General features: G+C 55.4%; 1 protein-coding gene and 1 non-coding gene across 2 annotated transcripts; both read right to left on the reverse strand.

Moving 5' to 3' along the window:
- Nucleotides 1-424: 424 nt before the first annotated feature.
- LOC131832955 (uncharacterized) lies at nt 425-5,081 on the reverse strand. The gene has a single exon (XM_059176190.1). It carries the CDS (start codon nt 5,079-5,081, stop codon nt 3,666-3,668), a length of 1,416 nt encoding a protein of 471 aa, XP_059032173.1. The 3' UTR covers nt 425-3,665.
- Nucleotides 5,082-10,374: 5,293 nt separating this feature from the next.
- Nucleotides 10,375-10,480, reverse strand: TRNAL-CAA (transfer RNA leucine (anticodon CAA)). Its single transcript has 2 exons — nt 10,443-10,480; nt 10,375-10,420 (listed from the first exon to the last, which is right to left on the reverse strand). It is a non-coding gene; the product is annotated as a tRNA-Leu (tRNA).
- Nucleotides 10,481-12,579: the final 2,099 nt, after the last annotated feature.

Below are 12,579 nucleotides of genomic sequence, written 5' to 3' on the forward strand. Positions count from 1 at the left end.
AGTCCCGCAGTCACTGTAAGACAGTTGGGAGCAGGAATGTTCCATTTCTCCTGTCCCACGTCCTTATCAAGGGGCTGCAGTTCTAAAACAAATTCAGTTTTGTTTATATTTCTTTCTGCCTCGGCCCCCCTCAGTTTTAGGGAGGGGAAGATGTTAGGGCTTCAGGCACTGAGTCAGGGGTCCCTGGAAGTCAGGCTACTGGTAAGAAAGCCCCTTCCTTGTAAATCACTAGGACATCTGCAAGCTGAGGGAGACTCCGGCCTTGCAGGATCGTCTTCTCTACAAGTCAGCTGTCTGTTCTCCTTTAGGGCCGCCGAGTCCCTAGGATGTCACACTTTCCCCGGCGGGGGCTGCGGGCGCCTGCTGCTCCTGAAATGCCAACAGAGTATTACTCCCACCTTAAAAGACCACCCAGAGACGTGAGTCAAAGCCAATCAGCAAGGGTCGTTTATTGCAGGTTCGAACCTGGACCTCTGGCCGCTCTTGCCGATAACGCCAAGAGGTCCAGAGCTGGGTTGATGCAGGGTTTTTATAGACAGATACAAACAAGTTTTGGGTGGGGCTGAGCTGATTGGTTGACAGTTTAAACAGGCATACTTGGCGCCAGCGGATTGGTTCAGGGGCCGTGCGCGAAACAAGCAAAGCAGTCTTACAGAAGCAGAACTGGCCGGTTAGCCCGCACGCGCCAAAAAGCAAGCCTTCGTACAGAAGCGAAACTAGCTGGTTAACAGGATAAGAATGCACTTCTAGCCAGGGGGGTTCTTCTGGTCTTTCATTCCCCCCTTCTCTCAGGTGCCTGAGGAGCCAATCTTGGGTCCTTGGTTGTCACCAGTGAGGTCGTTGTTGTTGCTCAAGTCTAGGGGCTGATACTGCTGTCTTAGGAGCATGATTTGTACTGTCTGAAGGCGTTGGTTGACAAAGGCCACCAGACGATTTAAAATACATGGGCCAAAGGTCAGTAACAGGATCAGAATACAAAGGGGTCCTAGGAAGGAGGATATTAAGGTGGTCAGCCAAGCAGATGAATTAAATCATGACCAGAACCAACCTTGCCCAGCTTCACGGTCCCTTTTCCGTTTTGCCAACCCTTCCCGTACCTTAGCCATCGAGTCTTTGACTACTCCTGAGTGATCTGTATAAAAGCAACATTCTTCCTTAAGGGCAGCACATAAGCCACCTTGTTGGAAGAATAGGAGGTCCAATCCCCGTCTATTTTGGAGGACAACTTCTGCTAATGAGCTGACAGACTCCTGAAGTTTAGAAATGGATAATTCTAATTCCTGTATATCTATATCAATGGCTTCTCGTAAGTATTGATAGTGAGGTTGTTGTGAGATTAGGGCTGATGCCCCGGTAGCCACCCCGGCGGTACCTAACCCTAGGCCTAGCATAAGTGCCAGGGTTAGGCTTACGGGTTCTCTTTTAGTTCTACGTAATCCTCCTTCCCAATATGACATTAAATCTTCATAAGGATGATAGATTAAGCGAGGAATCAGGTGGACCATCACACAGTAGTCTGCACTTCGGTTTAATGCTCCTGGGTGGATGCATGGCGTTATCCCACTGGCGCAGGCCCACCAGGCATCTTGGGGAGGTATTACATATTGCTCTGTGTTATTTATAGTAAGGTTCTGACTACATAAGTGCATGTGTTCAGGCGGGATCTTTCCTACGCATGTCCCCCGGCCCCGTACGGCTGCTAAGGTTAGGCGGGGGCTTCGACTTGTCCACCGGCACATGGAGGGTGCGGATGATAGATTGTAAGATCCTGGAGTGGCCAGTCCCTCGTAAAAAGGGGGCGCTATGTCATAACATAGCCAACAGGACTCAGTGGCATTGGGATTAGTATAATTCAGGACTTGAAAGGCATATTGGATCAACTTAAGTAGGTGGTCATTGGGGTTTCTTGATCTAGGTTTTTCAGTACTTATCATAGGCCGTTTGGTGGGGCTTGTGGGGAGTGGGAGGATTCCGGTCCGATTGTGGCCCGTCTGTGTTGCCCCGTAAGTGGCAGGGCTCTGAGTGACAACTGTTAGGCGGGGCCTGGTTGGAGGTGGTGGGGCAAGTACGGGGTTGGGCCCTATGGTGGCTTTAGAGGTTTCTATAGAAAGTTTTATAGTGAACGTTAGACCGTCGTCATAACGTTCTTTATAGAATCTGAGGCCCCAGGTATATCCCCTCACCCAGTTAGTTTGTCTTTTTCCCGATTCAGTAAAGGCTATTTTGAGTGGGTGACACCACTGGTCTTTACAGGCTGGGTTCTGTGTCCATTTGGGACTGCTCCTGGCGTGAGAATAATTCGCCGTCACGGTTATGTAGTCCCAGTCTGAGGTGGGTTTCCAATAAGTGTCACCCGTGGTTTCGCAGCCCCAATTGCGACAATAAAAGTGGGCTGCCCCACTACATGAGTGGGTCCATTCCCTGGGTCTGTGAACCCCGGGGCATACATAGAAGGTAAGTGTGCTTAACATACTTCGCTGACTCCAGTCCCCACAGCCTCCCCAAGGGTCTAACCCGAGTCGCCCCCGGGGGGATGGTTGTGAAGGGGGCTTCTGTAGGTCAAAGTAATTTTCTGTGTCCCAGTTGGCTGGGGCTCCCATGGCTAACTTACAGACGTCAGGGTATAAGTTAGGCCACCAGGTGTAGGGAGTAGCTGTGTGTGACATGTTCCAAACTACTAAGCCCGCACTATTAGTGACTTGCCAAGTCAAAATGGCTGGGGCATGGGGACTGGAGGCCCCATACCATGGCAGGAGTGTAAACAGCAGAGCAAAGAGAGGAAGTTTCATATTAATTATTGGGGAAACGGGAGTCAGGTTTTCGGCGCAGGGTTAGTTTAAGAGGATTGTCCTTACTGCGGTCCACTGTCCAACTGACGTCCTGGTTGGGTTTTCTGATGAGATCTGACAGTGGGTCAACTGGCTTCGCGTGGGTGTGGTGTATCCAGGTTGCTATGCTGTCCACCTTGATGGCTATAGGGGTAGTCAGGATAACCTGGAAAGGTCCCTTCCAACGAGGTTCGAGGGTCTCGGCTCGGTGTCGCTTGACAAGAACCCAATCTCCAGGGTGGAACTGATGGGGTACAGACGGAGGTCCTGTTGCATATAAGTCCCTTAGTCTTGGCCAAATACGTTTATGGACTCGTTGTAAAGCTTGGAGGGAGAATAAAAAGGAGTTATCATGATCTGACTGGATAAGGTCAGTTCCGAGTTTAGGTATGATGGGAGGAGGCCTACCATACATGATCTCATAAGGTGTGAACCCCAGCTTATATGGGGTGTTGCGTACTCGATACAGAGCGTAGGGGAGCAGAGCCACCCAGTTAGCGCCAGTCTCCATGGTCAATTTAGCAAGGGTCTCTTTTAAGGTTCTGTTCATTCTTGCTACCTGTCCTGAACTCTGGGGTCTATATGCACAATGTAATTTCCAATTAACCCCAATTATGGAAGCCAGACCCGGAAAGCCATACCTGGGCAGAATATCTTCGAGTAGTTTCTTTGCCACCACCTGTGCAGTCTCATGCTTGGTTGGAAAAGCCTCAGTCCATCCTGAAAAGGTATCTATAAACACCAGTAAGTACTTATAGCCATATTTCCCAGGCTTTACCTCTGTAAAGTCTATTTCCCAATAGGCTCCCAGCAGGGTTCCCCTCTCTCAGGATCCGGCTATAGAGGAGTGTGGGCAGGCGTTTTGAAGTTGGCAAGCTGCACATCCGGTGGCAATTCTTTCTGATTTTTCAACGACGTTTCTGATAGTTTGGATTGTCGCATAAGGTCCTGTAGCCATCTGGAACCTAAATGAGTTGTTTGGTGAATTCGCTCTAGAACTTCTTGTCCCATGGCCTCGGGGAGAATGATGTTATTTTTCATATCTCGCCACCAGCCATCCTTAACCTGGGCCATTGGGAGTTTACTCATCCATGCGATGTCTTTTTCGGAGTATTCCGGATGGGGTGGCAGTTCTCGGGGTCCCGGGTTGGGTAGTTGTATTGGTAGCATCGGGACTTTGCTACAGGCTATTTGGCGAGCAGTCTGATCAGCAAAATTGTTTCCCCTAGAGACTGGGTCGCTTGGTTTTTGGTTTCCAGAACAGTGGACTATGGCCAATTTCTTAGGGGCCCAGATGGCTGCTAGTAAGGCCAGAACTTCGTCCTTGTCTTTGATGTCCTTTCCCTCGGCGGTGAGTGATCCCCTCTCCCTATAGATTGCCCCATGGACGTGGGCCGTGGCTAAGGCATATCGGCTGTCTGTATATACAGTCATCCGGAGGCCCTGCCCTAATTTGAGGGCCTGTGTCAGGGCGATTAGCTCGGCTTTTTGCGCTGAGGTGCCCAGAGACAATGCACCAGCCCAGATAATTTCCGTCTCTGAGGGGACTGCGGCCCCTGCATACCTTTGTCCTTCGTGGATGAAACTGCTGCCGTCAGTGAACCAAACGACTTCAGCGTCTGTCAGGGGATAGTCCAGCAGGTCTTCCCGTAGCCCATGGACCTGGGCTAAGATGTCAATACAGTCATGGAGGGGAGCATCCAGGTCTGGGTCAGGCAGTAGTGATGCGGGGTTTAGGGCCTGAGGGGAAGTATAGACTATCCTCGTAGGATTGAGCAATAGTCCCTGGTAGTGGACCATGCGAGCGTTGCTCATCCATCGGTCAGGGGGCTGTTTGAGGATGCTTTCAATGGCGTGTGGAGTGGTCACTCGTAATTCTTGACCCAGTGACAGTTTATCAGCATCCTTTACCATCAAGGTGGTGGCTGCTATCATTCGGAGGCAGGGGGGCCATCCTGCTGCTACCAGGTCTAGTTTCTTTGACAGGTATGCTATGGGTCTAGGCCAGGGGCCTAGATGTTGGGTCAACACCACCTTAGCCACCCCATTATGTTCATCCACGTATAGGTGGAATGGTTTGGATACATCTGGCAGTCTTAGCGCCGGGGCTGAAAGGAGGGCCTTTTTCACCTGTTGGAAAGCCCATTCTGCCTCTTCCATCCACTCAAAGGTCTGCTGAGTTTTAGAGGGTATGTACAGGGGTTTGGCCATCTCAGCAAAGCCCGGTATCCACAATCGACAGTACCCTGCCATCCCCAAGAATTCTCTTAACTGCCGTGGTGTAGCAGGTCGGGGAATGCAGATTACAGTGTTCTTGCGGGCGTCAGTGAGTCATCTTTGTCCCCCTTTCAATAAGTATCCCAGGTACATTACCTCAGACTTGCAAATTTGGGCCTTTTTCGCTGAGGCCCGGTACCCCAGGTCGCCAAGAGCCTGGAGGAGGTTTTCAGTTCCTTGTAGGCAGGCCTGTTGGGAATCTGCAGCTATTAAGAGATCATCTACATATTGCAAGAGTGTTATATCAGGGTTTTGCTTTCTATATTCACTTAAATCCTCGTGGAGGGCCTCATCAAACAGGGTGGGCGAGTTTTTGAACCCTTGTGGGAGGCGAGTCCATGACAACTGTCCACTTATACCTCTCTCAGGGTCTGTCCATTCAAAGGCGAAAAGATCCTGGCTCTTGGGGGCCAAGGGCAAGCTAAAAAAAGCATCCTTTAAGTCAAGAACTGTGTACCATATTCTGGTGGGCCCCAGGGCACTGAGGAGAGTATAGGGGTTAGGGAGAGTAGGGTGTATGTCCATAACACGTTTATTAACTTCCCTTAGGTCTTGTACAGGTCGGTAGTCCCCACTATTGGGTTTACGCACTGGTAACAAAGGTGTGTTCCAGGGCGAGTGACAGGGGCGTAGCACACCTGAGTCCAGGAGACGTCTAATATGTGGGGTGATGCCCGATTTGGCTTCCATGGGCAGGGGGTACTGTTTGACTCGGACAGGGTCAGCCCCAGGCTTTAGCTCTATGAAGAGGGCCGGCCGATGTCTAGCTAGCCCCATGCCTCCTGTTTCTGCCCAGGCTTTAGGGAATCGGTGAAGCCAGGACTCAATGTTGAGTTCCTGGGAAGGGGGGGTGGTTTGGTGGAGTAGATGTTCGTCCTCCAAACGCATTGTGAGTATTGATAATGGCAAGGTCTGAGAGCCAGTTACCGTGGGGCCGTCGGGTTGAAAATAAATGTGCGCTCCCATCTTGGTGAGTAAGTCTCTTCCCAACAGAGGGCAAGGGCTATCAGTGATGATGAGGAATGAAGGAGTTACTCCTCCTGTGCCTAAGTTAACAGTCCGGTGAGTTGTCCCAGTGGCTCCCTGGACCCAGGAAAATTTGTCTGAAACTTCCCCATGGGGTCTGGTCAACACTGAGTGTTGAGCTCCGGTGTCAACCAGAAATTGTACAGGATTCCCCTCCATTTGTAGGGTTACCCTGGGCTTGGGGAGGGGATCCGAACCCCGTCCCCTCTATTCTGAATCTCGGGTAACCAGAGTGGGGCTGGGTTTCATTCCCCATGGTTGCGGTCTACGCTTATTTTTTGGGGGGCAATTACGTGCCCAATGTCCCTTTTCTCTACAATATGCACATTGATCTGGGTCCAGATTGCGTTGGAACCCTTGGGCCTTTTGAGGTTCCCTTGGAGGGGTTGATTCTTCCTGGACAAAGGCAGTTAGGACTTTGGACATTTCTTTTGTTACTTTGAGTTGCTTATCCTCCGGGGTATCTCCGGCATTATAAACCCATTGTGCAATGCGGAGTAGATCTTGAATCTGTTTGCCCTCTAGGTCCTCTAGTTTCTGTAGTTTCTTTTTAATGTCTGATGCTGCCTGATTTACAAAAGACATGACTACTGCTGCCTGATTCTCAGGGGCTTCAAGATCCATAGGGGTAAAATGCCTAAAGGCTTCCATTAATCTCTCTAGAAATGCTGCTGGACTCTCTGTCTTACCTTGCAAAACTGCATATACCTTGGCCAAATTGGTGGGCTTGCGGGCAGCAGCCCTGAGACCCGCCATTAGAGTCTGGCGATAAATGAGCAGCCGTCCCCTACCTTCTGCCGTGTTGTAGTCCCAGTTGGGCCCGGTTAAAGGGAAACTCGCATTGATGAGGTCTGGATTCACGGTTGGTCTGCCATCATCTCCGGGAACCAGCTTCCTTGCTTCCACCTGGATTCTCTCTCTTTCTTCGGTAGTGAATAGGATACGCAAGAGCTGCTGACAATCATCTCAGGTGGGCTGATGGGTGAACATGATGCTATCTAGAAGGGCTATGAGATCTTTTGGATTATCTGAAAAGCGTGCGTTTTGGGCTTTCCAATTGTAGAGATCACTAGTTGAGAAGGGCCAATATTGGAGTCAGGGATTACCAGTATCATGGGGGGGGGGGGGCAATCTCTCTAAGGGTTGGCAAAGCCACAGATGAATCTGCCGGGCGAAATGGATTTTCTGAGTGCGCCCCCTAGTGTGCCCGGCAGGGCCGTTGGTCCCTCCATGAGCGGCAGGGACTGCAGCAATTGCTTCTCCACCTTCTGCTTCAGGGCCCAGCGGGGCGGCTTCAGCCAGGGCGGACACAGGGGGAGAAAGCTCAGCCGCAGTGGCGGCTAGGGGAGGGATTTGATAAGGGGGCGGATCTAGACTAAGTAAGTCTTGACTATCAGGGAGGACGGGTGGAGGGGGTGCAGATGGGGCACGAGATCCTCGTGCTTCTGTCGGCCTGGCTTCGAGAACCTTGCAGCTTTCTGGAAACAGAAAGGGGGCCAACCAAGGGGGGGGTTTCCACAAGATCCTGCCAGACTGTAATGTAAGGGACTTGGTCTGGATGTCCCTCTTTACCTGGGAGATATACCTGAGCCTTAACCTTAAGAATTTTGGGGAGGCAAAAAGTGCCTTGGGTGGGCCATCCTACTCCGAAGGTTGGCCATTCGGAGCGACAGAAAGTGATAAGTCTTGATCTCCGGATATCCAGGCTCAGGTTATTGCCTCTCCCCCGAACATCCTTAAAGTTAGCCAGGAGAAGGGAGAGCAAGGTACTCTGAGTTTGCCCCATTAGACTAGGTTGTTCCCAGATCAAGGTAATAGTTGAGATGAAAAGAAAGGCGCCTAGAATAGGCAGAAAGCGACAGAGACACCGGTGTAAGGGGTGCGAGACGTACGAGCAAGTGAGGAATTCGAAAGGGCGAATTGAGGGTGTGTGTTCTGGTTCAAGCAGTCCGAAGGGGTGGATGAACGCCTTTGGTGGCCTGGGGGTAGGAGCTAGGCAAGTTTCATCCTCCCACGGCGAGAGTAGGAATTCTTTTCCTCTGTCCGCCAGGGTGAACCTGAAAGTAACAGGGGTTAGGAGAGTGGGCAGGATAATTAGGGAAAGGATTTCCTCCAACCTGGAGGAGCAACTGTTAAGGTACAAGGGACCAGCGGTGTTCAGAACGTTAGGATTCTCCTAATTTGTTTACTCTCATATCATTGATTCACTGAATCTGGTTTTAGCTCTTAATACCTACCTCTTATATTCCCTCGGATATGTACGATGTCGCAGACGAGGGGAGGGGACCTTTCAGGTGCTGTCCTGCTCGCGTCCCTCTCGGGAACTTAGGAGCGTCTCAGCTGAGGTCTATCCGTATAAACCCCGGACCAGGCTACTCCATGGAGTAGATGACCGTTATGCCAGATGACGCTCCCCGAGACTCAGGGTGCAGCCCACTCAGACTCCGCAGCCGAAGGCGGTGGAGCCACAGAAACATTCATACAGTCAGACATTCCTCAGATTCAAACGGGTCAGAACCCTCCCCTTAAACAGAATGGAACCTTCATGACCGGTACAAGGGACATATAACCACATTTAAAGACAGAACATGGAGACATACATTGTTGGCCTCCGAGGTGGGACTCGAACCCACGATCTCTGAGGGGCCGTTCCCGCCAGGCACGAGGGACGTCCCCGTCGGCCCGCTGGAAACCCTATAGCGCGTCCGCCAGGGCGCATTTGCCAGTCACCGCCCTGGGGCTCTAACCCAGGTCCTGGGGCTCTAACCCAGGACTAATCACAGAAAGGACAAGACACACAGTCAGGCCCCGAGAACGAAGCATACGAGAAACAGACAAAAGACAAAGCCGGCGTTCTTACCGATGGGCGGCCGCGACCCTTGAAGAGGAGGTCTCGGTGGGACTCCAAATGAAACACCAACTGAGTATTCCTCCCACCTTTGAAGACCACCAGAGACGGGAGTCCAAGCCAAGCAGCGAGGGTCGTTTATTGCAGGTTCGAACCTGGACCTGCGCGCGCCCGCGGCGGATAACGCGGAGAGGACGGAGCGCGGCCGGCGCAGGGCTTTTATAGACAGAGACAAACAAGTTCCGGGCGCGGCTGCGCTGATTGGTTGGCAGCTTGAACATGCGCACTTGGCGCCCGCGGATTGGCTCAGCGGCCGCGCGCGAAAGCGGACAAAGCAGTCGGCCAGCAGCGGGTCCGCGGGTCAGCGGGTCAGCCGCGGAAAAGCGAGCGTGTCCAGAAGCGCAACCCGCTGGCTGACAGGATAAGAACGCACGTCTAGCCAGGGGGGTTCGTTTGCTCTTTCACTCCCGCGTCACCGACGGCGAGAAGCGCTCCGGCACCCAAACCCGCGTCTCCCCAGCGGCCCTCAGCGCCGAACCCGACTGGGGACGGACGCCGGTCCCGGGGACGAGGAGCCGCGGCCGGCGCTCCGGGGCAGAGCCGAGGTCCCTTCCTTGTAACACAAGGGCAGGAACTTACTGGATTCTAGTTTTTTACCCTGTTTGGTGGCGGCCCCGCCGCAGCCCCGGGCGGCCGCCCCCGGCCCCTCCCGGACTCCCGCCGCGGGCGCAGCGGTCCCTCGTCTCTGGGGGAGGCAAGGGCGCCGCCGGGGCGGGACGCAGGGGCGCCGCGCGACGGGCTGCGGCCCGCGGTCCGTCCGGAGGGGCTCCCGGGGGCAGCCGGGCGCTCCGCGGAAGACGGCCGGGCCGGAACACGACCAGCGGGGGCGGAGCGGGCGGCAGCCGTCCCGTCCCGGGTCGGTGAGAAGGACCGCGTGGACCGAGCACACGAGCCCGGACGCTGCCGCGGGGAGGGGCGTCGGGCTCCACGGCTGCTGCACACGCCGACCGGCTCGGAGGACCGTGAAGGCCTTCCTGGGCACTGCGGCGCGGACGCGGTCCGGGGCACAGCCGGCCGCCGGAGCCCGTGAGGAGAGACCCGCCATCGCGCCGCCCCTCCCGCGCGCCGCCAGCCGGCGCCGGCCCCAAGTCTCGCGCTTTCCAGACATCTCGCGATGCCATCCTCCACGGTCGCGGCTCGCCTTCAGGGCGCGCCAGATTTCTCGGCTTCAGAACATATCGCGATATTTTCGCTTCCGCTAGTTTCAGTGTTTTAAGAGCCCCTGTAAGAAAAATTTAAGTTAATTTTTAATAATGTAGATCGGTAAGCCCCCTATCCCTGCTGCTGCGATCCGTCTCGTTGTGTAGGAAATTAGGAGGAGGAGGAAAAATGATGTGTCAGAAGTGGGATTCGAACCCACGCCTCCATTCGGAGACCAGAATCCCCAGCGCGGGGAAGCGGAGCTTGAGTCTGGCGCCTTAGACCACTCGGCCATCCTGACACCCTGCGGAAGGCGGCAGATTTTCCGCTAAAGTAGCTGTGGAGGAGTGACGCGCCTGTGACGTGCGCCCGCGGCTGGCGGGAGCGCCGACGCCATCTGGCGGCCGCCGCAGGAGGGAGCTCGCGGGAGGACGCACTTCCTCGGGCCGGAACGAGCGCCGGCCTCCCGGTCCCCCGCTCGGCGCCCGCCTCTCGCCCGCAGCCGCGTCCCGGCCCGCGTGTGCAGGTGCAGGGAGAGGTACCGCGGCAGCGGCAGGGTCAGGGAGAGGGACAGGGCAGCGGCGGGGCCGGGGAGCGGCACAGGTCCCAGTCCCAGCCCTCGGGCGCTCTCGGGCGCGGGGGTCCGAGCCCTCCGGCCCGGCGCAGGCGGGGGACCGCTGCGGCCCGGCGCGACGCCCCCCGACGCGGGCTTCCCCCGCTTTGCCCGCTGTGCGCGGCGTCCTCGCGGCTCGCCGGGGCCGGTCTGCCGGCCGGACGCAAGCGCGGGGGCTCGGGGACGCGGCGGAGACCGCGCAGCCTGCGGGCGGGGACGCGGCCGGCGAGCGCCCCGGGCGCAGCAGGGTCGCCCCGTTGCCCCCGCCGCCCTGCTGGGGGCCGACTCGGAGCGGGGACGCGCTTGGGACTCGGGAGGACGCTTTGTGGCGGTGCGTTCACGCGGACCCGTGTTTCTCGGCGCTGTTCGGCGAGGAGCCGTGCGGGGCTGTGGCCGTCGGCGGACGCCCCGACCCCCGGCCTCGCGCCGGGTTTTGGGGGTGCAGGGGCGGGCGGCCTGGCCCTGCGCGGCGGCCCCGTTCCGCCCCTGACCCCATCGGCGGCCCGGGAGCACCGTGGCTCCGGAGCCTGCGTCTTGGTCAACAAAACCGCCGTAACACGCGCAGCTGCGGCCGCCGCCGCCCTCGCGCCCCAGCCGGGCAGCTCCGCGCGTCCGCGCTCCGCGCTGGGAGCACACGTGACGGATGGCCACGCTCACGACACTGTCGTGCTCCGCGCTGGGAGCACACGTCTTCCGCACACGTGACGGATGGCAACGCTCACGACTCTGTCGTGCTCGCGCCTTCCTGCTTCACGGCTGGGTCCGCTCCTGCCGCACTCGTGGGGCCTCGCGCTTCACACTTGGGCCGTCGAGTCCTTGATACTCTTAGGCTGTCGTGCGGCGCTCGGGACGCTGTCGGAAGGAAGAGAAAGGCCCCTCAGCTGCTCCCGCGCCTTCGTCTCCGAAGTCCGCCCGTGGGCGACTCCGTGCGGTGCGGGGGCGCGGACCGCCGTGTCCGGCCTGCGAGGTCCGCTCGTGGCCGCAGGGCGCCCCCGAGTGGCCGAAGCGCAGCGGCTCGTCGGCCGTCCATGCCGCAGGCTCTGGGACGCTTCTGCGGCCGCGCCCTACCGTGCTCGCGCGGCTCTACCCCTCGGGGGTGCACGGAGTACGCCGAGCAGAGCCGGACGCGGGGCTCGGTCCCGGGACCCCGGGATCACGACCCGAGCCGAAGGCAGCGGCTGAACCACCGAGCCCCCCGGCGCCCCGTAGAAACTCTTTACACCAAACATTTTGATCGAGGACTTCAGTTTAATGTGTTCCTTGAATCAGTTTTTACGTAGCCCTTAAAACATCTGAAAGTCCGTGCTAATGCAGCAATAAAATACCTCCGGCACCGGCAGCCTCTTCGGAGTGTGTGTGTGTAAAATCGCCAGCTTGAATTCATATTCTTTTCTGTGATACGTTGTACTTAAATCAAAACGCTTTTGCACCTTTTTTTAAGACACTTTTTTCTTCTGATGTTGATACCAGATTTACCATCCATGACTGCTGCTTTTGGAGTTGAACATTTTGTTAGTGAAGATACAACCAGAACACTCCATTATGGGGTAAAATTTTCATAATAGGTGGCATAGGTATTTTTAGGCTTCATTTAGAATTTATTATCAAGCCATGCAACTTTTTTCTGGAAAGGAAAAAAAAACGTGTTTTTCATTGTTAGGTTATATTTTTCTGTAGGAAACAGGAATTTTTTTGGTCTATGTTGTAAGCCTCATTCATACTTTAAGGTTGTCTTACGTGTATTCTAGTAAATACATGACTTTCAGAATCAAGCCTCCTATGAGTGT

This window comes from Mustela lutreola, chromosome 6 (genome assembly GCF_030435805.1).
Source record: "Mustela lutreola isolate mMusLut2 chromosome 6, mMusLut2.pri, whole genome shotgun sequence".
NCBI classification, from domain to species: Eukaryota; Metazoa; Chordata; class Mammalia; order Carnivora; family Mustelidae; genus Mustela; species Mustela lutreola.